Below are 25,538 nucleotides of genomic sequence, written 5' to 3'. Positions count from 1 at the left end.
CCACATGCAACAAGACCTGGACGACATTCAGGCTTGAGCTGATAAGTGGCAGGTAACATTCGCGCCACACAAGTGCCAGGCAAAGACTATCTCCAACAAGCGAGAGTCTAACCACCACCCCTTGACATTCAATGGCATTACCATCGCCGAATCCCCCACCATCAACATCCTGGGGGTCACCATTAACCAGAAACTTAACTGGACCAGCCACATAAATACTGTGGCTACAAGAGCAGGTCAGAGGCTGGGTATTCTGCAGCGACTGTCTCACCTCCTGACTCCCCATCTACAAGGCACAAGTCAGGAGTGTGATGGAATACTCTCCACTTGCCTGGATGAGTGCAGCTCCAACAACACTCAAGAAGCTCGACACCATCCAGGACAAAGCAGCCCGCTTGATTGGCACCCCATCCACCACCTTAAACATTCACTCCCTCCACCACCGGCGCACCGTGGCTGCAGTGTGTACCATCTACAAGATGCACTGCAGCAACTCGCCAAGGCTTCTTCGGCAGCACCTCCCAAACCCGCGACCTCTTCCACCTAGAAGGACAAGGGCAGCAGGCGCATGGGGACACCACCACCTCCAAGTTCCCCTCCGAGTCACACACCGCCCTGACTTGGAAATATATCGGTCGATCCTTCATCGTCGCTGGGTCAAAATCCTGGAACTCCCTCCCTAACAGCACTGTGGGAGCCCCTTCACCACACGGACTGCAGCGGTTCAAGAAGGCGGCTCACCACCACCTTCTCAAGGGCAACTAGGGATGGGCAATAAATGCTGGCCTTGCCAGCGACATCCACATCCCCAGAATGATTTTTTTTTTTAATTGCTTCTGCCTGTGATTGCTGATCGATCCTATCGATTTCTGATCCAGTAACTGAAAGCCAATCAATGATCTGTCTCTTTCCCTCCAACATTTGGTGCAGTTTCTAAGTGAAATTGATCAGGGACTTCCCCCCAGTCGATTCCTTGATGTCTCTTTGTGTGTGTGTGTGTTTTCGTTTTGTTTCCCCAGGAATGTTTTTTTTTGTGGTATATGGAATGGAAATTTCTGGCTGATCGCCACCCGTGACATCAGCGTCTGGTCAAAAATAAAGCAGGAAGGTGCGTGCGGGGTTTAAATGGACTGAGAGCAGAGAGAGAGAGAGAGAGAGGGGGAAGGAAACAGGGAGAAGAGAGGAAAGTGCAACACTGCCCCTGGGAGACATGGAGGAGAACACCAACAACAGAAGGAAAAAAAGAAACACGATAAAGGGAGACTAATATTTTTTTTAAAGTCTTCTTTGACCCTGAAGAGGAGGAAAGTTAATGAATTTAAAATAAATACTGCATTAGAGTGGGACAGACCACTCGCTCCTGGTCCTGGAGGAGTTTGAACCATGGAATCTCCACATCTGCCGAACTCAGTGAGTAGAAGTTACTTATTTTAAAATTGAAAACTTTCCCCCACCCCCTCCAACTCGAAAAGTTTAGTTTTGGGCTCCGGTAAGTTTGACGCTAAGATTTCAGTGCTTGGGGAGAGGGGGGGGGCAAGACTCTCAGTCCTGTTCCAAACTGCTTTTTATTGCCCAGTTTAAGGATCTCCTCTCCTCACAACACAATGTTCCCCCTCTGTACGTGTGACAGCCAGTGGCTGTGCTCTCTCTCGTCTCTGAGTCAGAAGGTTGTGGGTTCAAGTCCCACTCCAGAGACTTGGGCACAAAAGTCTAGGGCTGACCTCTCCCAGTGCAGTGCTGAGGGAGTGCCGCACTGTCGGAGGTGCCGTCTTTCGGGTGAGACATTAAACCGAGGCCCCGTCTGCTCTCTCAGGTGGATGTAAAAGATCCCAAGGCGCTATTTCGAAGAAGAGCAGGGGGAGTTCTCCCCGGTGTCCTGGGCCAATATTTATCCCTAAATCAACATCACTAAAAAGACAGTTTATCTGGTCCTTACCACGTCGCTGTTTGCGGGAGCTTGCTGTGGCTCAGTGGGTAGCACTCTCGCCTCCTTCAACCAACATCACTAAAAAATCAGGTCATGATTAAGTTGCTGTTTGTGGGAGCTTGCTGTGCGCAAATTGGCTGCCACATTACAACAGTGACTACACTTCAAAAGTACTTCATTGGCTGTAAAGCGCTTTGGGATGTCCTGAGGTTGTGAAAGGTGCTACAGAAATGCAAGATTTGTTTTCTTGGCAGTATTCAGGGAGGGGAGAGACGGGCGAATTCGCACCTCAGTAGCTGCCCTCCCAGTTACAATATTAGCAGAAAATGTATATTTTTGTTGTTCACCAATTTCCCTTCCCCTTAAGGCAGTGACTCTCACTCGGGTACAGATCCATGGGGATCCCAGCCCAAATCGTACATGAGTTTCAACCGTGGGGGCCATCGCGGAAGGCGTCGCGAGTGATCAGCAGCTAATTCTGATGCTTCCACTAGCATTCGTAATGGTTACATCAGTGTAGACGGGGTTAGATTCACAGACCCTCGCCATCTCTATGACTCACAGCACATTTTAGACTATATGGAATTCTTAATTTCAATGTAACACTCCCAGTGCAATGCTGAGGGGGTGCTGCACTGTCGGAGGTGACATCTTTTGAATGAGACATTAAACCGAGGCCCCGTCTGCCCTCTCGGGTGGACATAAAAGATCCCACCGCACTATTTGGAAGAAGAGTGGGGGAGTTCCCTCTGGTGTCCTGGCCAATATTTATCCCTCAACCAATGTCACTTAAAAAAAAAAGCAGATTATCTGGTCATTTATCACATTGCTGTTTGTGGGAGCTTGCTGTGCGCAAATTGGCTGCCGCGTTTCCTACATCGACTACACTTCAAAAGTACTTCATTGGCTGTAAAGGGCTTTGGGACGTCCTGAGGTCGTGAAAGGCGCTATAGAAATGAAAGTCAAACAGAAAATGCTCCCACAGCATTGATGAAAACACTGAGTCCAGGGTCTGTCTGACCAGCAACCTTTTGTTCAGAAGAAATGGCATTTTTTTTTAATGAGGTGTTGAAGTTTAGATTTAGGAGGCTGTCCTTCTGGCTCAAGTCAGTAAGTGCATCACCCAGAGTAGCACTGACCCACACAAACCAGCAAGCTATTAGGTTCCGCCCTGCTCCCCACCTCCCCGCCCCCACCCCCGTACTGATCTTAGTCCAGATGCTCATGCTGCAGTTACCCCCCGCCCCATTCCCCCAGGCTAGGGAGGGAAAGATACACTGGGTTCCTGAGCACAATCCAGCACCCTCTGCTGAAAGTGCATGAATGTGTGATGCTCCCAGTGGCCGAATAGCCTTCCGAGGCTCGCCGCCGAAGCTCACACATGTAGGACGCCCACTTGGCGGGGCTCCCAAGACTTGCGGAATTGTGCTCCGGCAAGAGTCAGCGCCCTCGGGAGAGAATAGGAAACCAATGGCTGGTTAATGTCATTGTTGCTTTAAGTGTCGCTCTTTCTTATTTTGTTGACTTTGGCACCGATCCAGAAACCGGGCCGGGCAAACGCAGGCAGTGCTCATGGGAATCTCTCCTGTTCACAAAGATCCCGCAGTCACTACATGATGTGGGCAATACTTGGTGATATCACTCCCAAGGTGGCCGCTCTTGATGTCCGGTCCTACCCCACAGTTAGTCAGCAAAGGGGCAAAAGTGCTTCACGTTCCTGTCTCAGGATCTGATCTGCCAAGAGGTGCTGCCGTTTATTAGGGAACCTGGAGATGGTATAACACGGTGTATGTCCCACCTCTCTAGCTAGAAACTGTAACCTTCTGATTGTTACACTTTAGGAAGGATGTCAAGGCCTTGGAGGGGGTGCGGAGGAGATTTACCAGAATGGTACCCCAGGGACGAGGGACTTCAGTCATGTGGAGAGACTGGAGAAGCTGGGAGTGATCTCCTTAGAGCAGAGAAGGTTAAGGGGGAGATTTTTCTGGCCTCTTGATCATCCCCAATTTTCGTCGACCCACTATCGGCGGCCGTGCCTTCAGCTACCTCAGCCCTAAGCTCTGGAATTCCCTCCCTGAAGGATTTTGATAAGAGTAGGGAAGGAGGGAAGGGTCGGTAACCGCGGGACACAGATTTAAGATAATCGGCAAAAGAAACCAGAGGGGACATGAGGAGAATTTTCTTTGCGCAACGAGTTGTTGTGACCTGGATCGCGCTGCCTGAAAGGGCGGTGGAAGCAGATTCAATAGTAACTTTCAAAAGGGAATTGGAGAAATACTAGAAGGGAGAGAAAAATGCAGGGCTATGGGGGAAGAGCAGGGGGGAGTGGGTCTAATTGGAGAGGTCGTTCAAAGGGCCAGCACAGGCACGATGGGCCGAATGGCCTCACTCTGTGCTGTATTAAGCGCAGTCCCGATCCCTCGACTTTGCCTTGCCAGCGATCTTTCCCATTTCATTTCAAATATTTGATTGATATTACCCATGTCTGTGCGAGAGATTAAGATCATTAATCGGTTGTGCTTGGACTCTCGGTCTCTACCAAAGGGGCAATTTAGTCACGTCTGTCAGATAGATTATAATCATCATCCAGGATAGTCCTCTCCACACGCTATCTGCAAACCACACACACACACACACACACACACACACACTCAGACTGTGCAGAGAGTCCTTCACAGCATGCATGGCGAGCACTATTTCCTCGTGCCTTTGAGTCAAAATGGTTTCATTATCAAGCAGTCACTCGCACACAATTCATTCATAGGATGATACAGCACAGAGAGAGGCCATTCGGCCCATCATAGCCTGTGCCGGCTCTTTGAAAGAGCTCCCCAGTTAGTCCCACTCTCCCCCTGCTCTTTCCCCACAGCCCTGCAAATTCCTCCTTTTCTTCAAGTATTTATCCAATTCCCCTTTTGAAAGTTACTATTGAATCTGCTTCCACCGCCCTTTCAGGCAGCGCGTTCCAGATCACAGCAACTCGCTGCGTAAAGAAAATTCTCCTCATCTCCCCCTCTGGTTCTTTTGCCGGTTATCTTAAATCTGTGTCCTCTGGTTACCGACCCTCCTGCCAGTGGAAACAGTTTCTCTTTATTTACTCCATCGAAACCGTCATCATTTTGAACGCCTCTATTAAATCTCCCCTTAGCCTTCTCTGCTCTAAGCAGAACAAGCCCAGCTTCTCCAGTCTCTCCACGTAACTGAAGTCGGTCAACCCTGGTGCCATTCTAGTAAATCTTCCTCTGCACCCTCTCTAAGGCATTAAACTATCAATAAACATACTTGTGTTTTTCCACCTCCATTTCCTCTATTCCCCCCCTTGCCCAGAAGAAACTCACTGTTGGTCTCACACAATCATGTATAGCTGTCAGTAAGGTTATTCCATGTTCTCCGAGGTAAGATTTGTTTGCCCTTCGGTCCTGTTTAAGAGAAATAACTTGCATTTCTAAGCGCCTTTCACGACCTCAGGATGTCCCAAAGCGCTTTACAACCAATGAAGTACTTTTAAAGTGTAGTCACTGTTGTAATGTAGGAAACGAGGTGCCAATTTGTGCAAAGCAAGCTCCCACTGTTTCAGAGATGTTGGTTGAGGGATAAATATTGACCCCAGGACACTGGGGAAGAATCCCCCTGCTCTTCTTCGAAATAGTGGCCGTGGGATCTTTTACGTCCACCTGAGAGAGCAGACGGGGCCTCGGTTTAACGTCTCATCCGAAAGACGGCACCTCCGACAGTGCAGCACTCTCTCGGCTGGGCTCAATACCACACACCAGTTCAGGGCTGACTCACCCTTCAGGAGCACAACGAGCATAGTTATCACCTGTGTACTTCACAAGTGGCGCACGCACAACAACAACTGCATTTATATAGCGCCTTTAACGTAGTGAAACGCCCCAAGACGCTTCACAGGAGCGATTATCAAAAAGGTTTTGACACCGAGCCACATGAGGAGATATTCGGACGGGTGACCAAAAGCTCGGTCAGAGAGGCCGGTTTTAAGAAGCGTTTAAAAGGAGGAGAGAGAGGCGGCGAGGTTTAGGGAGGGAATTCCAGAGCTTGGGGGCCCAGGCAGCTGAAGGCACGGCCGCCAATGGTGGAGCGATTATAATCGTGGATGCGCAAGAAGCCAGAATTGGAGGAGCGCAGAGATCTCAGAGGGTTGTGGGGCTGGAGGAGGTTTCAGAGGTAGGGAGGGGGGTGGGTGCAAGGCCATGGAGGGATTTGAAAACAAGGATGAGAATTTTAAAATCGAGGCGTTGCAGGACCGGGAGCCAGTGTAGGTCAGCGAGCGCAGGGGGTGATGGGCGAACGGGACTATTGAGTTAACAGAGTTTTGGATGAGCTGGGGTTTACGGAGAGCGGTGGGCGACGCATGTCTGTTTCCACGAGAATGTGGGCGATGTGTAATCGTATGTGCCTCGTGGTAGAGAGACTTACTTAAAAAAAACAAACGGATTTGAAGCAGGAAATGGGATAAGCTGACCTGTAATGATCTCCTGTAAAAAAATCAATGGAAGTGAAGGCAGCCAAGAAACTCCATGCAATCTGTTCCTCCCTTTTAAGATAGTTGAATTTTGTTTTTTTAATTTAAGGACCTGACCTTGGAATTCCTAACTGGGGGGGGCGGGGGGTGCAGGGGGGGGTGGGGGGGGAGGGGGGAGGAGGTGGAAGTGGGGAATCGTTCCCCTCCCTAAGTCACAGTCACAGAGTCATAACGGCACAGAAGGAGGCCATTCGGCCCATCGAGTCCGTGCCGGCTCTCTGTAGAGCAATCCAGTCAGTCCCATTCCCCCGCTCTATCCCCGTAGCCCTGCAAGTTTATTTCCCTCAAGTGCCTATCGAGTCTCCCCTTGAAAACATCGAGTGTCTCCGCTTCCACCACTTCCATCGGCAGCGAGTTCCAGGTCCTCACCACTGGCTGCGTAAAAATGTTTTTCCTCACGTCCCCCCCCCCCCCTGTATCTCTTGCCCAAAACTTTAAATCTGTGCCCCATAGTCCTTGTACCATCAACTAGTGGGAACAGCCTTTCCCCGTCTAGCCGATCCAAACCCGTCATAATCTTGTACACCTCGATCAAATCACCCCTCAACCTCCTTTGCTCTAATGAAACCAAATCCAGCTTCTCCAACCTGTCCTTGTAGCTAAGATCCCCCATCCCCGGAACCATTCTGGTAAATCTGGTGAAAGTTATCCCTGGATCACGCAGGAACAGGAGTAGGCCATTTAGCTTAATACCTTTTTGGTTAACAAGAATCTACCAATCTCAGATTTAAAATTAACAATTGATCTAGCGTCAGTTGCCGTTTGCGGAAGAGAGTTCCAAACTTCTCCCACCCTTTGTGTGTAGAAGTGTTTCCTAACGTCACTCCTGAAAGGCCTGGCTCCACACGTGCCACCTCCTCCAGCCCAACAACCCTCCAAGAACTCCACGCTCCTCCAATTCCGGCCATTTGCGCATCCCCCGATTTTAATCCACCATTGGCGGCCGTGCCTTCAGCTACCCTGGCCCGAAGCTCTGGAATTACCTCGCCGCCTCGCTCTCCTCCTTTAAGATGCTCCTTAAGACCTACCTCTTTGACCAAGCTTTTGGTCACTTGCCTTAATATCTCCTTATGCGGCTCGGTGTCAAATTTTGTCTGATAATCGCTCCTGTGAAGCGCCACGGGATGTTTTGCCACATTAAAGATGCCATACAAATGGAAGTTGTTGTTGTTGTAAGTATAACTCCCATCCAGACCAGGATAATGCCCAGAACATAGAAGTAGACCCTCTGACACTGTGTATATTTCAAGATCATTTGGGAACTATGGGCCCTGAGATTCCACGAGTAAATCTCTCGATCTCGCACCGCAGCTCTGGCGTCCGACCGCCACCCCCCCCCGCCCACCCCCCGCCCCGAGGAAACGCCACTTTGCAGCTGCTGGCACTGTTCTTCCTCTGGCGATTCCGTTAGTCTCCGCCGGAGTGCATCGGGAGATCCACTCGTGGAATCTCCGGGCCTGTGACTTTAAAAGGCCAACTTCAAAGCAGTGAAAGAAAGAAAGACTTGCATTTCTATAGCGCCTTTCACGACCACCGGACGTCCCAAAGCACTTTACAGCCAATGAAGTACTTTTTTGAAATGTAGTCACTGTTGAAATGTAGGAAACGCAGCAGCCAATTTGCGAACAGCAAGATCCCACAAACAGCAATGTGATAATGACCGGATCATCTATTTTTAGTGGTGTTGATTGAGGGATAAATATTGGCCCCAGGACACCGGGGAGAACTCCCCTTGCTCTTCTTCGAAATAGTGGCCGTGGGATCTTTTACATCCACCTGAGAGAGCAGACGGGGCCTCGGTTTAACGTCTCATTCGAAAGACCGCACCTCCGACATTGCAGCACTCCCTCAGTACTGCCCTTCTGACAGTGCGGCGCTCCCTCAGTACTGCCCCTCCCACAGTGCAGCACTCCCTCAGTACTGCCCCTCCGACAGTGCAGCACTCCCTCAGTACTGCCCCTCCGACAGTGCAGCACTCCCTCAGTACTGCCCCTCTGACAGTGCAGCGCTCCCTCAGTACTGCTCCTCCGACAGTGCAGCGCTCCCTCCGTACTGACCCTCCGACACTGCGGCGCTCCCTCAGTACTGCCCCTCTGCCAGTGCGGCGCTCCCTCAGTACTGCCCCTCCGCCAGTGCGGCGCTCCCTCAGTACTGCCCCTCCGACAGTGCGGCGCTCCCTCAGTACTGCCCCTCCGACAGTGCAGTGCTCCCTCAGTATTGACCCTCCGACAGTGCGGCGCTCCCTCAGTACTGCCCCTCTGACAGTGCAGTGCTCCCTCAGTACTGCCCCTCCGACAGTGCGGTGCTCCCTCAGTACTGCCCCTCCGACAGTGCGGTGCTCCCTCAGTACTGCCCCTCCGACAGTGCAGTGCTCCCTCAGTACTGACCCTCCGACAGTGCGGCGCTCCCTCAGTACTGCCCCTCCGACAGTGCAGCGCTCCCTCAGTACCGCACTGGGAGTGTCAGCCTGGACTTTTGTGCTCAAGTCTCTGGAGCGAGACTTGAACCCACAACCTTCTGACTCAGGGGCAAGAGTGCTGCCCGCTGAACCACGGCCAACACTAACTGAATGACTGACCGTGAATTCAGCCTGAGGCTGCTGAAAGCTGCCAGTTGGTTGTCATAGCGCTTTATGCCAGTGTAACTCGTGATGCACCCCAGAGGGACTGCGGCCCTGCGGCCTACCTCCCCGGGCCCTAAGCCAGATAGGTGGCTGTGTGATCCTGACTGCCCTAAACTCAGAGCTCATCTGCTCGGCGATGATTAGAGGGGGGGAGGGGAGAAGTAAAGCGAGAGGAGAGGCAGGGTTTTGAAAGAAGTAAATCGGAGCAGATGGAGTTGCTTTGAGATGGGCCTGTGGGAGTAGGCCTTGATTAATATACTAAGAGTGTGGGTGTACAAGTGTTAGCACCATTGCCTCGGAGTCAGAAGGTCGTGGGTTCAGGTCTCACTCCAGAGACTTGAGTACAAAAATCTAGGCTGACGCTCCCAGTGCAGTGCTGAGGGACATAAAAGATCCTATTTCGAAGAAGAGCAGGGGGAGTTCTCCCCGGTGTCCTGGGACCAATATTTATCCCTCAACCAACATCACTAAAACAGATGATCTGGTCATTATCATATTGCTGTTTGTGGGAGCTTGCTGTGCACAATTTGGCTGCCGCATTTCCCACATTACAACAGTGACCACACTTCAAAAAGTACTTCATTGGCTGTAAAGCGCTTTGGGATGTCCTGAGTTCGTGAAAGGTGCTGTGTAAAGGCAAAGTCTCTCTTTCAAGTGAGGGAGTGCCCCTTTGGTCTAAGTGAAGGTTGGGAGGGTTGCTGTCATGGTCGCTGCGGTCAAGTTTGCCCCTTTCCGCCGGGCGCTAACCCAACCGTTGAATTTTGCCACCCAGCTCCACCATGCTCCCTGCTAGTCTTCTACTGATGGCCGCGCTGTTTACCCGGGTCCTGGTGGACGGAGAAGCCAGCTCGTATGCTGCAGGAGGGAGGAAGGCGTCGGATGCCAGTGCGAGTGAAGGGGCCTCCCGTTCCGCGCCCGACCCGGAGCTGGCCCGCACCCTGCGCAGGACGCTGCTGAGCAGGTTTGGGCTGACCCGCCTGCCGGAGCCCGGCTCGGGCGCCGTCGTCCCCCAGTACATGCGGGATTTGTATCACTATCACGCCGGGGATTACGACGCCATCCAGGACTCCAGCTTCGCCACCTTGGAGAGACACGCACAGGACGCCAACACAATCCGAAGCTTCCATCACCTGGGTAAGTGTGGCTACTGGCGGTGGAGGTGAATGTTTATCCCTCAATCAATATCACAAGAACAGATTATCTGACCATCATCCATCCCATTGCTGTTTGTGGGATTGTGCGGTGCGCAAAATTGGCTGCCGTGTTGGAGTGAAGCTTCTTACCCAAACTGTTCGCCTACCCTTTCCCCTTTCATCGTCTGATGGACCGGCCTTTGAGGTGTAACCCCATCTCTTGAGCTGTGGGTCTCTGAGTCAGAAGGTCGTGGGTTCAAGTCCCACTCCAGAGATTTGAGCACAAAAAGCTAGGCTGACAATCCCAACGCAGTACTGAGGGAGCGCCGCACTGTCGGAGGTGCCGTCTTTCGGATGAGACGTTAAACCGAGGCCCCGTCTGCTCTCATGGGTGGATGTAAAAGATCCTGCGGCACTATTTCGAAGAAGAGCAGGGGAGTTCTCCCTGGTGCCAATAGTTATCCCTCAATGAACATCACAATATACAGATTATTTGGTCATTTATCACGCTGCTGTTTGTGGGAGCTTGCTGTGCGCAAAATGGCTGACACGTTTCCTACATTACAACAGTGACTACACTTCAAATGTAATTCATTGGCTGTAAAGCGCTTTGGGACGTCCTGAGGTCATCAATGCACTATATAAATGCAAGTCTTCCTTTCAATTTCCTCTTTCGTTTGTTTCCAGTCCCAATATTTCCCCCCATCTCTCCTGATAGCTCAGACTCCCAAACCCGCGACCTCTTCCACCTCGAAGGACAAGGGCAGCAGGCGCACGGGAACACCACCACCTCCAAGTTCCCCTCCGAGTCACACACCATCCCGACTTGGAAATATATCGGCCGTTCCTTCATCGTCGCTGGGTCAGAATCCTGGAACTCCCTCCCTAACAGCACTGTGGGAGCACCTTCACCACACGGACTGCAGCGGTTCAAGAAGGCGGCTCACCACCACCACCTGCTCGAGGGGCAACGAGGGATGGGCAATAAATGCCTTGCCTTGACAGCGACGCCCACATCCCAAGAATAAATTCAAGAAAAAACTCTTTCTGGGGTAGATATCCAGAAGTGTCGGCCACCCACCAATATCTCACCGTAGTGACCATGCGTCGGTCTAGACAGTGAGAGACGGCAGGTCGTTGGCGGGGGGCGGGGGGGGCGGGTAGGATTCTGGTCGATGTAGCCTTGAACTGCCAGTCCCACATGTGTGCAATGTTTAGGAAGTCGAGGGGGAGAGTTACTTGATAATTCAGGAGTGGCGGATTTTAAATATTTCCTGCTCCCAGCTCAATGGTTGCAATTGAGACCAAGTGACTAAGTGCAGGCTGGATAGGGTATGGTAGCATGCGTTTATGTTACTGGCCTAGTAATCCAGAAGCCTGGACTAATAATCCTACGGATTTTGAATTCAAATCCCACCGTGGCAGTTTGAGAATTTGAATTCAGATTTTTTTTTAAAATCTGGAACTAAAAAACGGACGTCAATAAAAGTGACCGTGAGGCTGTCGGAAAAATCCCAACTGGTTCACTACTGTCCCTTTAGGGAAGAAAACCTGCCGTCCTTACCCAGGTCTTGGCCAGGGGTCACAGTCTAAGGATAAGGGGTAAGCCATTTAGGACAGAGATGAGGAGGAATTTCATCACCCAGAGAGTGGTGAACCTGTGGAATTCTCTACCACAGAAGGCAGTGGAGGCCAATTCATTAAATATATTCAAGAAGGAGTTGGATATATTTCTTAAGGCTAAAGGGATCAAGGGATATGTGGAGAAAGCAGGGACAGGGAACTGAATTTGGATGATCAGCCATGATCTCATTGAATGGCGGAGCAGGCTCGAGGGGCCGAATGGCCGACTCCTGCTCCTATCTTCTATGTTTCTATGTTTACATGTAACTCCAGTCCCATTACAACATAGAGTCATAGAGTCATAGAGTCATAGAGTTTTACAGCACAGAAAGAGGCCCTTCGGCCCATCGTGTCTGCGCCGCCCATCCATCCCTGTCCAGTCTAATCCCATTTTCCAGCATTTGGTCCATAGCCTTGTATGCAATGGCATTTCAAGTGCTCATCCAAATGCTTCTTGAATGTTGTGAGGGTTCCTGCCTCTACCACCCTTTCAGGCATTGAATTCCACATTCCAACCACCCTCTGGGTGAAAAAGTTCCTCCTCAAATCCCCTCTAAATCTCCTGCCCCTTACCCTGAATCTATGCCCCCCTTGTTATTGACCCCCCCACTAAGGGGAAAAGTTCCTCTTTATCTACCCTATCTATGCCCCTCATCATTTTGTACACCTCAATCAGGTCCCCCCTCAGCCTTCTCTGCTCCAAGGAAAACAACCCCAGCCTGTCCAGCCTCTCTTCATAGCTGAGGCGCTCCATCCCAGGTAACATCCTGGTGAATCTTCTCTGCACCCTCTCCAAAGCAATCACATCCTTCCTATAGTGAGGCGACCAGAACTGCACACAGTACTCCAGCTGTGGCCTCACCAGCGTTTTGTACAGCTCCATCATAACCTCCCTGCTCTTATATTCTATGCCTTGGCTAATGAAGGCAAGTATCCCATATGCCTTTTTAACCACCTTATCTACCTGCTCCGCTGCCTTCAGGGATCTATGTACATGTACACCAAGGTCCCTCTGACCCTCTGTACTTCCTAGGGTCCTACCACTCATTGTGTATTCCCTTGCCTTATTTGTCCGTCCAAAATGCATCACCTCGCACTTTTCAGGGTTAAATTCCATTTGCCACTTTTCCGCCCATCTGACCAACCCGTTTATATCGTCCTGTAGCCTGAGGCTTTCCTCCTCGCAATTTACCACCCCACCAATTTTCGTGTCATCTGCGAACTTACTGATCATACCTTTTACATTTTCATCCAAATCATTTATGTAGATCACAAACAACAAGGGACCCAGCACCGATCCCTGAGGTACCCCACTGGACACAGGCTTCCAGTCACAAAAGCAACCTTCGACCATCACCCTCTGCCTCCTGCCACTCAGCCAGTTTAGGATCCAACGCGCCAAGGCACCCTGGATCCCATGGGCTCTTACCTTCTTGACCAGTCTCCTATGCGGGACTTTGTCAAAAGCTTTACTGAAGTCCATGTAAACCACATCCACAGCATTTCCCTCATCCACCCCCGTAGTCACCCCCTCGAAAAATTCAATCAGATTTGTCAGACTTGATTTACCCTTGACAAAGCCATGCTGACTATCCCCGATTAATCCTTGCCTCTCCAAGTGGAGATTAATTTTGTCCCTCAGAATTTTTTCCAATAATTTCCCCACCACAGATGTTAGACTCACTGGCCTGTAATTCCCTGGTTTATCCCTGCTACCCTTCTTGAATAATGGTACTACGTTAGCTGTTCTCCAGTCCTCTGGTACATCCTCTGTGGCCAGAGAGGTTCTGAAAATTTGTGTCAGAGCCCCTGCAATCTCCTCCCTTGCCTCCCACAGCAGCCTGGGATACATCTCGTCCGGGCCTGGGGATTTATCCACTTTTTGGCCTGCTAAAACCGCTAGCACCTCCTCCCTCTCGATGCTAATATGTTCAAGTATGTCACAGTCCCCTTGCCCGATTTCTATGTCTGCATCGTCTTTCTCCATAGTGAACACAGATGCAAAAAATTCATTTAAAACCCCGCCTACATCCTCTGGCTCTACACACAGATTGCCACTTTGGTCCCTAATGGGCCCTACCCTTTCCCTGGTTATCCTCTTGCCCTTAATATACTTATAAAACATCTTAGGATTTTCCTTTATTTTGCTCGCCAGTGTTATTTCATGGCCCCTCCTCGCCCTCCTAATTTCTTTTTTAAGTATGCCCCTGCACTTTTTATACTCCTCTAGGGCTTCTTCCGTCTTTAGTCTTTTGTAACTGCCAAAAGCCCCCCTTTTATTTCTAATGCATCAGTGCAACAGTGACTACACTTGAAAAAACAAGTACTTCATTGGCTGTAAAGCGCTTTGGGACATCCTGAGGTGGTGAAAGGTGGCTGTAGAAATGCAAGTCTCTTAGGACTTAAGTTGGCACATTTTTTTGGGACAGTGTACAGGAAGCTTCGTTCTGCACCTCACCTGTGCTGTGCATGACCAGGTCAATTGCAAATTTCAGAAACGGAGATTGGTAGAATTTTGTTGGGTAAGGGTAATAAGGGTTACGGAACCAAGGCGGGTAGATGGAGTTGAGATACAGATCAGCCGTGATCTCATTGAATGGCGGAACAGGCTCGAGGGTCTGAATGGCCTCCTCCTGTTCCTCTGTTCCTAAATCCTACAACTTTTTAAAAATTAATTCACTGGATGCGGGCGTCGCTGGCAAGGCCGGCATTTATTGCCCCTTGAAAAGGTGGCGCTGGGCCACCTTCTTGAACCGCTGCAGTCCGTGTGGTGCTTATTATAGTTTCTTGTAGCTCTTTTGATACATCTGAGGGTCTCGCTAGGCCATTTCGGAGGGTCAGTTAAGAGTCAACCACATTGCTGTGGGTCTGGAGTCGCATATAGGCCAGACCGGGTAAGGACATAGAAACATAGAAGATAGGAGCAGGAGTCGGCCATTTGGCCCTTCGAGCCTGCTCCGCCATTCAACGAGATCATGGCTGATCATCCAAACCCTAGCACTCGGTCCCTACACCGACAGCCATCCCACCCAAGCCCTATCCCTGTAACCCCGTAACCCCACGTATTTAATCCCCCCTAACACTAAGCGCCAATTTTTATCATGGCCAATCAACCTAACCCGCACATCTTTGGACTGTGGGAGGAAACCGGAGCACCCGGAGGAAACCCATGCAAACACGGGGAGAATATGCAAACTCCACACAGACAGATTTCCTTCCCTGAAGGACATTAGGAGCAAGAGTAGGCCATTCGGCCTCTCAAGCCTGCTCCGCCATTTAATGAGATCATGGCTGATCATCCAAACTCAGTACCCTGTCCCTGCTTTCTCCCCATATCCCTTGATCCCTTTAGCCTTAAGAAATATATCTAACTCCTTCTTGAATATATTTAATAAGTTGGCCTCAACTGCCTTCTGTGGTAGAGAATTCCACAGGTTCACCACTCTCTGGGTGAAGAAATTCCTCCTCATCTCTGTCCTAAATGGCTTACCCCTTATCCTTAGACTGTGATCCCTGGTTCTGGACTCCCCCCGCCATCGGGAACATCCTCCCTGCATCTAGTCTGTCTAGTCCTGTTAGAATTTTATAAGTTTCAATGCGATCACAATAATCCGGTAGTTTTATGGTCACCTTCCGAGATCTCTGCGCTCCTCCAATTCTGGCCTCTTGCGCATTCCCGTGCCTTCTGTACATGCCCAGGCCTTAAGCTCTGGAAGTCCCTCCCTAAACCTCTCTTCCTCTCTCTCCTCCTTTTAAGACGCTCCTTAAAACCGACCTCTTTGACCAAGCTTTTGGTCACCTGTCCTAATATCTCCTTCTGTGGCTCGGTGTCAAATTTCCTTTTGATAATCGCGCCTGTGAAGCGCCTTGGGACGTTTTACTACGTTAAAGGCGCCAGATAAATGCAAGTTGTTGTTGAGGGAAGAGGGAGTTTTGCTCTGCATGAATCACAAGGCCTGTTATTAACCCTGTTGGTACGGTGTTTTTTTTTGGTTTTTGACAGAATACTTTGAGGAGGTTTCTCGGACAGAGGGAGGAAATCGCCACCAGATCGTCTTCAACCTGACGACCATCCCTGATCGAGAGCAAGTCACCTCGGCTGAGCTCCGTTTGTACAGCGAAGCCAATGGCCGGGCGGATCCTGGGCTGGAAGGGGTCAGCGTCTACGAGCTCACGCGGCCCACGGGCGGCGAGATGAGGCACCAGCTGCTGGAGCGGCGCCTGCTACCCGCCAACCACACCCGATGGGAGAGCTTCGGCGTGGGCTCGGCCGTGGCGAGCGCCAGGACGGCGGGCGAGGGGGTGGTCTGGTTCCTGATCGAGGTGGACCGGGGCGCCTCGCCGCCCGGACGCCTGAGGGTCAGCAGGTCGCTGCGCGGTGAGGCGGCCAGCTGGCCCCACCAGAGGCCGCTCCTGATCACCTACGGCCAGGATGGGAGAGGGCGGTCCCTCGGCTCCAGGAGCAAGCGGCACGGCGGCAAGCAGAAGCCGCGGAAGAGGGGCCGCGGCAGGAACCGCTGCCGGAGGCGGCCGCTGTACGTGGACTTTGAGAGCGTGGGCTGGACTGAGTGGATCATCGCTCCCCGCGGCTACAACGCCTTCTACTGCCACGGCGAGTGCCGCTTCCCCCTGGCCGACCACATGAACTCCTCCAGCCACGCCATCGTGCAGACGCTGGTGAACTCGGTCAACGCCAACATCCCCAAGGCCTGCTGCGTCCCCACCGAGCTCAGCCCGATCGCCATGCTGTACCTGGACGAGGATGAGCGGGTGGTCCTGAAAAATTACCAGGAGATGGCGGTCGAAGGCTGTGGATGTCGCTGAAAATCCCACCTTGCCCGCAAGTAAACCCAGGTTGACGTAAGAAAACTACTAGGCACTTGGTCTGAGTATTAAACAAGGCTTTAATCAACTGGTTTTCAACATGGAGATCTAGTTGTGTCCTTCACTAGTTCCTGTTAAAGACTGTCCTGAGCAAGCTGGGCCCGTGCCCGAGTATTTATACTCTCCCTGGACAACGCCACCAGCAGGCCGCCCAGTGTCATTACATAAGTCATTTTCACATGAATGACAAGATTCATGTCACAGGTGAACTATTCTGGGACCCGAGACTCCCAGGTGAGACTTTGGGACCCTTCCGAGAGGTTAGAAATTTCAAGCACCTTCAAGCCCCGAGGACTTCCCATCGTGACTACTCTCGATACACCTCGCACTGTAGATGCAAACCATGTGTCGCTGTGCCCTTGCCAACATGATGGATAATAGGCCTACCATCAACAAGGGCAGGCGTTGATGACGAAGTCCAACACCGCCTTCAGTGTGCCAGTGCAGCCTTCGGTCGCCTGAGGAAGAGAGTGTTTGAAGACCAGGACCTCAAACCCGGCACTAAGCTCATGGTCTACAGAGCAGCAGTGATACCCGCCCTGCTGTATGCCTCAGAGACATGGACCATGTACAGCAGGCACCTCAAAGCACTGGAGAGGTACCACCAACGCTGCCTCCACAAGATCCTGCAAATCCATTGGCAGGATAGGCGCACCAACGTCAGTGTTCTCGCTCAGGCCAACATCCCCAGCATCGAAGCTTTGACCACGCTCGATCAGCTCCGATGGACGGGTCACATTGTCCGCATGCCCAATACGAGACTCCCAAAACAAGCGCTCTACTCGGAGCTCCGGCACGGCAAGAGAGCCCCAGGTTTCAAGGACACCCTCAAAGCCTCCTTGAAAAAGTGCAACATGCCCACTGACACCTGGGAATCCCTGTCCCAAGACCGCACAAAGTGGAGGAGAAGCATTTGGGAAGGCGCCGAACACCTCGAGTCTCTTCACCGGGAGCAAGCGGAAGCCAAGCGCAAGGAGCGCACGTCAACGCAAGCACCCCACCCACCCGCCCCTTCAACCACCATCTGCCCCACCTGTGACAGAGACTGTAGGTCCCGGCATTGGACTCATCAGTCACCTGGGAACTCATTTTTAGTGTGGAAGCAAGTCATCCTCGGTTCCGAGGGACTGCCTAAGAAGAAGAGAAGAAGAAGGACAATAGGGCGCCGTTCTTTGCCTTCGGAATGAGACTCCAACTTGGCTACAACTTTTCACCATTGAAAGAAAGATTTACATTTCTACAGCACCTTTCACGACCTCAGGACATCCCAAAGTGCTTTACAGCCAATGAAGGACTCTTTTGAAGTATAGCCACTGTTGTAATGTAGGGAAACGCGGCAGCCGATTTGCACACAGCAAGATCCCGCAAACAGCAATGAGATAATGGCCAGATCATCTGTTTTAGGGATGTTTGATTGAGGGATAAATATTGGTCAGGACACCAGGGATTACTCCCCCTGCTCTTCTTCGAAATTGTGCCGTGGATTCTTTTACGTCCACCCGAGAGGGCAGACGGGGCCTCGGTTTAACGTCTCATCTGAAAGACGGCACCTCCAACAGTGCAGCACCCCCTCAGCACTGCACTGGGAGTGTCAGCCTGGATTCTGTGCTCGAGTCTCTGGAGTCACCATATTTGGAGAACACCAGAAATCACCAACATTTTTGTAGCTTTTGGGGGGAAAAAAAATGTAAGCAATTGACTGCACATTCGGACCCTGTGAAAGCTGGTTTGAGTTTTGCTACGGTCTTGTGATAAAGAGTGAGTGTCACCATTCGGCCGCTGTTTATGGGCGGTTTCCTCCCCTGAAGGTGCTGGCTATTGCAATGGGGCACAGTTCAACACAAACCGCCCACCCTCTGGTACCCCGCTCAAGTGGCACACGCGAGACCAGAGAGCGAACGGCGGCAGACTATTCAACCATGGGGGGCATCGCAGCCAATCCTGTCCCGGTGATGACATCTCCAGCCAGGGTTACTGCGGGTAGACATCTTGTGTGGGGGGGTGGGGGGGGACCTGGCTGGTTTTGCAACCCCCCACCCACTCTCCCTCGCCTCCCTACCCCAGGGGGTGCAGAGCCCAATTATTGCAAACTCACCACCCCCCCCCCCCCACCTGCAACTGCTGCCCAATCTAAGGGCAGATGACCAGGTCGTCTCGGAACTGATCCCGCGATCTCCTTGGAGGAGGTGCGCTTACCTACAAGGCCAACCGACGCTTCCTATTTTATGTTGTATATTGGAGCTGTGTCAGTCAGCGCAGACAACCCTAAGAGAGGCTAACTTGCGGGGATTGCTGTTGTTAACAGCACCTCTGTCGATATGAGCCCAGCCCCCCCTCAAAGTCAGGCTCTTGTCTCTGTCTGCCTAGCACGCAAAAGTTTGATATGCGGCAGAAAAACAAAGTTAGTATCGTGCGTCACATCACTCTAGGTAACTCCTCCCAGCCTGCACCCCCTGTCCCAGACTTGTACAGTGTCCCCACACAGTAAGCAAAATCAAGACACTGGAGGGCAAAATTCCACCGAAGCTCATAACTTTTATTCATTCTGGGAATGTGGGCGTCGCTGGCAATGCCAGCATTTATTGCCCATCCCTAGTTGCCCTTGAGAAGGTGGTGGTGAGCCGCCGCCTTGAACCGCTGCAGTCCGTGTGGTGAAGGTGCTCCCACAGTGCTGTTAGGGAGGGAGTTCCAGGATTTTGACCCAGCGACGATGAAGGAATGGCCCAGATGTGTCCAAGTCGGGATGGTGTGTAACTTGGAGGGGAACTTGGAGGTGGTGGTGTTCCCATGCGCCTGCTGCCCTTGTCCTTCTAGGTAGTGAAGGCCGCGGGTTTGGGAGGTGCTGCCGAAGAAGCCTTGGCGAGTTGCTGCAGTGCATCTTGTAGATGGTACACGCTGCAGTCACGGTGCGCCGGTGGTGGAGGGAGTGAATGTTTAAGGTGGTGGATGGGGTGACAATCTATGATCCTATTCGCCGGTTTTGATTTATGAAGAACTTTGCTCATTTAAAAATAAACAAGTCTTTGTGCAAAATAGATTTCCACATCAGGCTTTGAAGCAAGGCTGTGTTTCTGCTTCTGCTGCTGACAGCTTGCTGACACACCCAGCCTCGGCTCAAGATCTGAAGAATGGTCATTTTGGCAAGGTGGCAGATTATAGGCGGCGCCCATTGGCTTGCCCCAGCCTGACAAGTGCCTTCGGGGACGGGCGGAAAGACACGAGCCTCGCCGCGCAAACGGGCAGGCGCGCATTCTACTCCCCTCGGTAACAAACAGGCGTCCTTAACCCTTTACTGACTCAGCCCTTGGCCTCTGTGTACCTGCAGCCACAGAGTCCGGGCCCTTTAAGAGTGAAGTAGAACGGGCTGCTTCAATCCCCGGTCCGACGCAGCCTGTGTTTTTATATGAAGTAGGCAATTATGTTTTGTTAATTATATTTATCGCGTCTTATGAATGGAAATTAATTTAAAGAGTTTTTTTTTAATGTTCTTCGCAACGACTCTGAATAGAGGCGCTCGTTTTGTTTAAGGATTGTTACTGTCTGCGCTTACACTCACGCTCGTGGACTCAGTGTGTACATACACATAGACACATACGAATTAACAATCGCACATCTCAATGTGCAAACAGAAAGACTGACTTGTGACGTAAGAAAACTACTAAGTACTTGGTTTGAGTATAAAACAAGGCTTTAATCAACTGTTTCACAACCATGAGATTCTAGTTACATCACTAGTTCCTGGTTACAGAAACATCCTGAGCAAGCTGGGCCCACGCCCGAGTATTTATACTCCTTGGTCGGCGCCACCAGCTGGCCGCCCAGTGTAATCTCATGAGTTATTTCTACATGAATGGTAAGATTCATGACAACTTGCATTCAATGTTCCCCTGTAATTTTTCTTGGGGTGCGCGGCCCCTTTAAGCGGCTGCGCGACCCACTCAAACGTCCGCGCACACGCGGTTACTCCATTTGAAAAGCCGGTGGGCGGCCCGTTAACGGGAACGTCGCTCGCATTTCTACAGCCGCTTTTCACCACCTCAAGACGTCCCAAAGCGCTTTCCAGCCAATGAAGTGCTCGGTGAAGTGTCGTCACTGTCGTAATGTGGGAAACAGCCAGATTCTCCACTCCATGCACATTTACACACACACACACTGGTGGACAGACACACTTGCATCAACATCCAGTTGTGCAAACGCACCACTCGCGAACCTATATATTTTTTTTTCTGCAACGATTCATTCCTGAGATGAGGGCGTCGCTGGCAAGGCCGGCATTTATTGCCCATCCCGGGTTGCCCTTGAGCGGGCGGTAGTGGGCCTTCTTGAACCGCAGGGGGTAGCGGTTTCTCGATACAGCTGAGCGGCCGGCTAGACCACATCTTGAGTATTGTGTGCAGTTTTGGTCGCCTTATCTGAGGAAGGATGTTCTTGCCATGGAGGGAGTGCAGCGAAGATTCACCAGACTGATACCTGGGATGGCAGGAATGACGTATGAGGAGAGATTGGGTTGATTGGGCTTATACTCGCTGGAGTTTAGAAGAATGAGAGGGGATCTCATTGAAACTTATAAAATTCTAACAGGACTGGACAGACTAGATGCAGGAAGGATGTTCCCGACGGCCGGGGAGTCCAGAACCAGGGGTCACAGTCTAAGGATAAGGGGTAAGCCATTTAGGACAGCAATGAGGAGGAATTTCTTCACCCAGAGAGTGGTGAACCTGTGGAATTCTCTACCACAAAAGACAGTTGAGGCCAATTCATTAAATATATTCAAGAAGGAGTTAGATATATTTCTTAAGGCTAAGGGGATCAAGGGATATGGAGAGAAGGCAGGGACAGGGTACTGAATTTGGATGATCAGCCATGATCTCATTGAATGGCGGAGCAGGCTCGAGGGCCGAATGGCCTACTCCTGCTCCTAGTTTCTATGTTAGACCACTTCGGAGGGGCCCGGTTAAGAGTCAGCCGCGTTGGTGTGGGACTGGAGTCACACGTAGGCCCAGACCGGGTAAGGGACGGCAGGTTTTCCCCTCCCTAAAAGGGACAGCAGTGAACCAGTTGGGTTTTAACCACAATCCGACAGCCTCACGGTCACTTTTGTTGAGATTGGCTTTTTAAGTTCCAGGTATTTAAAAAAAAGCTGATTTCAAATTCTCAGACTGCCATGGCGGGATTTGAAATCGCATATCTCAGGCTCATTAGTCCAGGCTGCTGATTACTAGTCCTGAACATGACGCACTTGGGGCTAATTGTACACATTCAGAGTTCTAGATACACCAACACACACTTGCGCGCACGCAAACCCTTACATTCTGAGAGAGCCCTGTAGAGGGTTACTGATGTGTATCATCCCCAACAGCACACTGGAACAAGGATAGTTTGATAAGCTCTCTATAATGCGCCTGTAGATACATAATAGCAGCTGTGTTAATATTTAAAATAACAACAGAAAATGCTGGAAACACTCAGCAGGTCAGGCAGCATCCGTGGAGAGAGAAACAGAGTTAACGTTTCAGGTCTGGGACCCTTCATCAGAACTGGAAAAAGCTGGAGATGTAACAGATAAATGGCCCAGAAATTCGGGTCGGGGGGCTTCCCGCGGGTGCAAGCCTCTGACCTGCACTTACCTAGCGCGCCTGCCGTTGAGCTGTGGGCCCGCGTGGGATTCCGATCCTGGGCCTCCTCCAGCTGCCGGCGCGCAGTGCTTGCGTATCCCAGGGGCGCAGTTAGTTCGACGCGTCCCCTGGGATACACAAGCACTGTGCTCCACACCAGCCTCCTCCCAACCCCTCGCCGTCTCACCCCATCAACATATCCCTTCTATACCGGGGGGGGGGTGGTGGTACTGGGCTATGTCGATCAGGGAAAATCGCAGGATTTGAGCCCTGGTCCGTGTTAGCTCATCTCAGCTGGGCCCCCAGCCGTAGAGGGGCTCCAGACGGCCTCGGAAGGAAAAGGTAGCCAGAGCTCCTGCTCCTGGCTAGTGACTCCAACTGGTACATAGGAAGAGGAGCAGGCCATTCAGCCCCTCGAGCCTGTTCCTCCATTCAATTAGATCACGGCTGATCCGTACCTCAACGCCATTTACCCACCTTGGTTCCGTATCCCTTAATACCCTTACCCAACAAAAATCTATCGATCTCGGTCTTGAAATTTTCAATTGACCCCCCCCCAGCCTCTACAGCTTTTTGGGGAAGGGAGTTCCAGATTTCCACTACCCTCTGTGTGAAAAATTGTTTCCTGACATCACCCCTGAACGGCCTGGCTCTAATTTTAAGGTTATGCCTCCCTTGTTCTGGACTTCCCTCCCACCAGAGGAAATAGTTTGTCTCTATCAATCCTATCGAATGCCTTTAGCATTTTAAACCCCTCAATTAGATCACCCCTTAACCTTCTTAACTCAAGGGAATACAAGCCAAGCTTATGGGACCTGACCTTATAATTCCACCCTTTTAGACACAGTATCATTCTGGTGAATCTTCGCTGTGCCCACTCCAAGGCCAAGATATCCTTCCTGAGCGCAGTGACTCCGGATGGGGTCTGACCAAGGCTCTGTACAACTGAAGCATGACTTCCTCACTTTTGTATTCCAACCCGCTGGAGATGAAGGCCACAAATCCATTGGCTTTTTTGGGGGGGATTACTTTTATGGAAAGTGCAGGTGTGGGCATTGCATGGGGAACGGGATCGGGCTTTGTGTGACGCCTCCACAGTCAAATAGCCTGGCGATGCCCACTAACTAAGCTGGCATGGTGAAGAATGGAAAAGGTACCAGGTGGGTACCCATCTTCAGGCGAGGTGTGGACAACGCTGTCAAGAAAGGAGGCCTTCTGCCTCGGCACCGTACTGCACCCCTTACGGCGGGACATCACTGCTTGAGGGGAGGGGAATCCAAGATCTTTGTTTACGGTTGTTCCTGGGGATGACTCGCTCCTCCGTTGTTGGCGTTCTATGTTGGGAATCACCGGTGACTTTCAACTCAGCAGAAAGTGCTGTGGCCCTCCCGCGGGTTACCGCTGTAATGTGGAGGCGGCTTTCAAATCCTTGTCTTTTTCTCTGCTGTGTTACGGGCCATTCCTGCAGGCCTCTGAGCTTCGGATTATTAAAGTTTATCCTGATCTAAGACGACCATGTGTGCGTGTGTGTCATTCCCCGGAAAACTCAACGCTGGGAAGCACATCAGTCCTTCCTGACACGGGTCCATGTGTGTAGCCCTGGTTTCCTCCGACTCTCCTGTTTTACTGTTTCTTTTGTTGGTTCTTTCTCTCTCTCTACTGGTCTTTCTCTCTCTTTCTTTGGCTCTCGCTCTCGCTCTCTCTTTCCCTCTTTCTTTCTCTCCCTCTCTTTCTCTTTCTCTCTGACTCTCTTCCTTTCTCTCTCTGTCTCTCTTTCTCTCTCTGTCTCTCTTTCTCTCTTCCTTTCTCTCTCTGTGTATCTCTCTCTCTGTCTCTCTCTGACTCTTTCTCTTTTTCTCTCTTTCTCTGTGTATCTCTCTATCTCTGTCTCTCTCTCTGACTCTCTCTATCTCTGTCTCTCTGTCTCTCTCTCTCTCTATCTCTCTCTCTCTATCTCTGTCTCTCTCTCTTTCTCTCTATCGCTTTCTTTCTCTCTCTCTCTTTCTCTGCTCCTTTGGTCCTTTTCCGTCTTCTTCATTCTTTTCATCTTCCCTTTCCCCACAAGAGCTGCCCTGTGGGTCCCTCTTCCCCCGCCCCCACCCCCCAGTGTTCACTTACCTCACTCATCAATCCTGATTATTTTGGTGTGTTACTCTCCCTGCATCTCTGTTACTCCCTTTTGTTACTCTTTCCCTGTGTCTCTGTTATTCTGTGTCTCTGCTATTTGCCCCTCTGTCAATCCCGCCCTGTATCTCTGCTACTCTCTCCCTCTTATCCCCCTCCCTGTGTCTCTGTTATTCTCTTCCTGCATCTTTCAGGTGCTGACTCCCCTGCAACTGGGGCCAAGTGCATTCAGCAAAAAAAAAATCTTTGGAAATTCATATTAAAAGAGATTAGCTCAATCCGCTTGGGGAAAATCTCCTCCTGAATCTCGGTACGAGGAGCCCCCTGGAAAAGCGAGATTCAGAGCTGTCTCTGGGCAAAGGATTAAAATCCCTGCTCGAACCGTGGACCAGAGAGGCCAGGTTCAGCATCATAAACTCTCGCTCCCTCTCCCAGGGAAACCCCGGTTCTTTTCCCTGAGAATTATCTCTCAACGACGGGAAGACGAATGGTGTTTGCACAGATGTGTAAGGGGCAGCGTGTGCTCGGGGCTCCAGTTGCATTGCACTCCCGACACAGTGAGCGAGGCCTCGGTCCAGTGCACTCACTGGCTTGTCAAGGGTCTCGTTCCGAGGGAGGTGATGAGAAAAACATCATTTCTTCTCCCAAAACCCCCCTCTCATTGCAAAATTAAATATCGTTCCCGCAGTCCCATTGAAGGAAGCAATCAGGAGAAGCAGTGTGTGAAGTGATACAGTTTGTTTAGAAAACTTAGAAGCTTTAAAAATTAACTAGCGATCACTAAATCAAAGAAGTAGATTAACTAGCAATCACTCAATCAAAGGATTAGATTAACTAGCAATCACTCAATCAAAGGAGTAGATTAACTAGCAATCACTCAATCAAAGGAGTAGATTAACTAGCAATCACTCAGTCAAAGGAGTAGATTAACTAGCAATCACTCAATCAAAGGAGTAGATTAACTAGCAATCACTCAATCAAATGATTAGATTAACTAGCAATCACTAAATCAAAGGAGTAGATTAACTAGCAATCACTCAAAGGATTAGATTAACTAGCAATCAAT

At 50.9% G+C, this 25,538-nt stretch overlaps 1 protein-coding gene across 2 annotated transcripts; it reads left to right on the top strand.

Moving 5' to 3' along the window:
• The first annotated feature begins 775 nt into the window (after positions 1-775).
• On the top strand, positions 776-23,861 carry LOC147096717 (bone morphogenetic protein 4-like). 2 transcript variants are annotated; one of them, XM_085973319.1, is made up of 3 exons: positions 776-1,410; positions 9,866-10,227; positions 15,853-23,861. In XM_085973319.1, exons 2-3 carry the CDS (start codon positions 9,873-9,875, stop codon positions 16,671-16,673), a joined length of 1,176 nt encoding a protein of 391 aa, XP_085829445.1. In that variant the 5' UTR covers positions 776-1,410; positions 9,866-9,872; the 3' UTR covers positions 16,674-23,861. The 2 variants fall into 2 exon arrangements, with proteins under 2 accessions (XP_085829445.1, XP_085829447.1); XM_085973321.1 differs by lacking the exon at positions 776-1,410 and having other exon boundaries at positions 9,786-10,227.
• Positions 23,862-25,538: the final 1,677 nt, after the last annotated feature.

Source organism: Somniosus microcephalus, chromosome 34 (genome assembly GCF_052327205.1).
Source record: "Somniosus microcephalus isolate GS21.2 chromosome 34, FLI_Smic_1.0, whole genome shotgun sequence".
NCBI lineage: Eukaryota > Metazoa > Chordata > Chondrichthyes > Squaliformes > Somniosidae > Somniosus > Somniosus microcephalus.
Note: the sequence above shows the minus strand (reverse complement) of the source record. Positions and strands in the feature narration are given on the sequence as shown.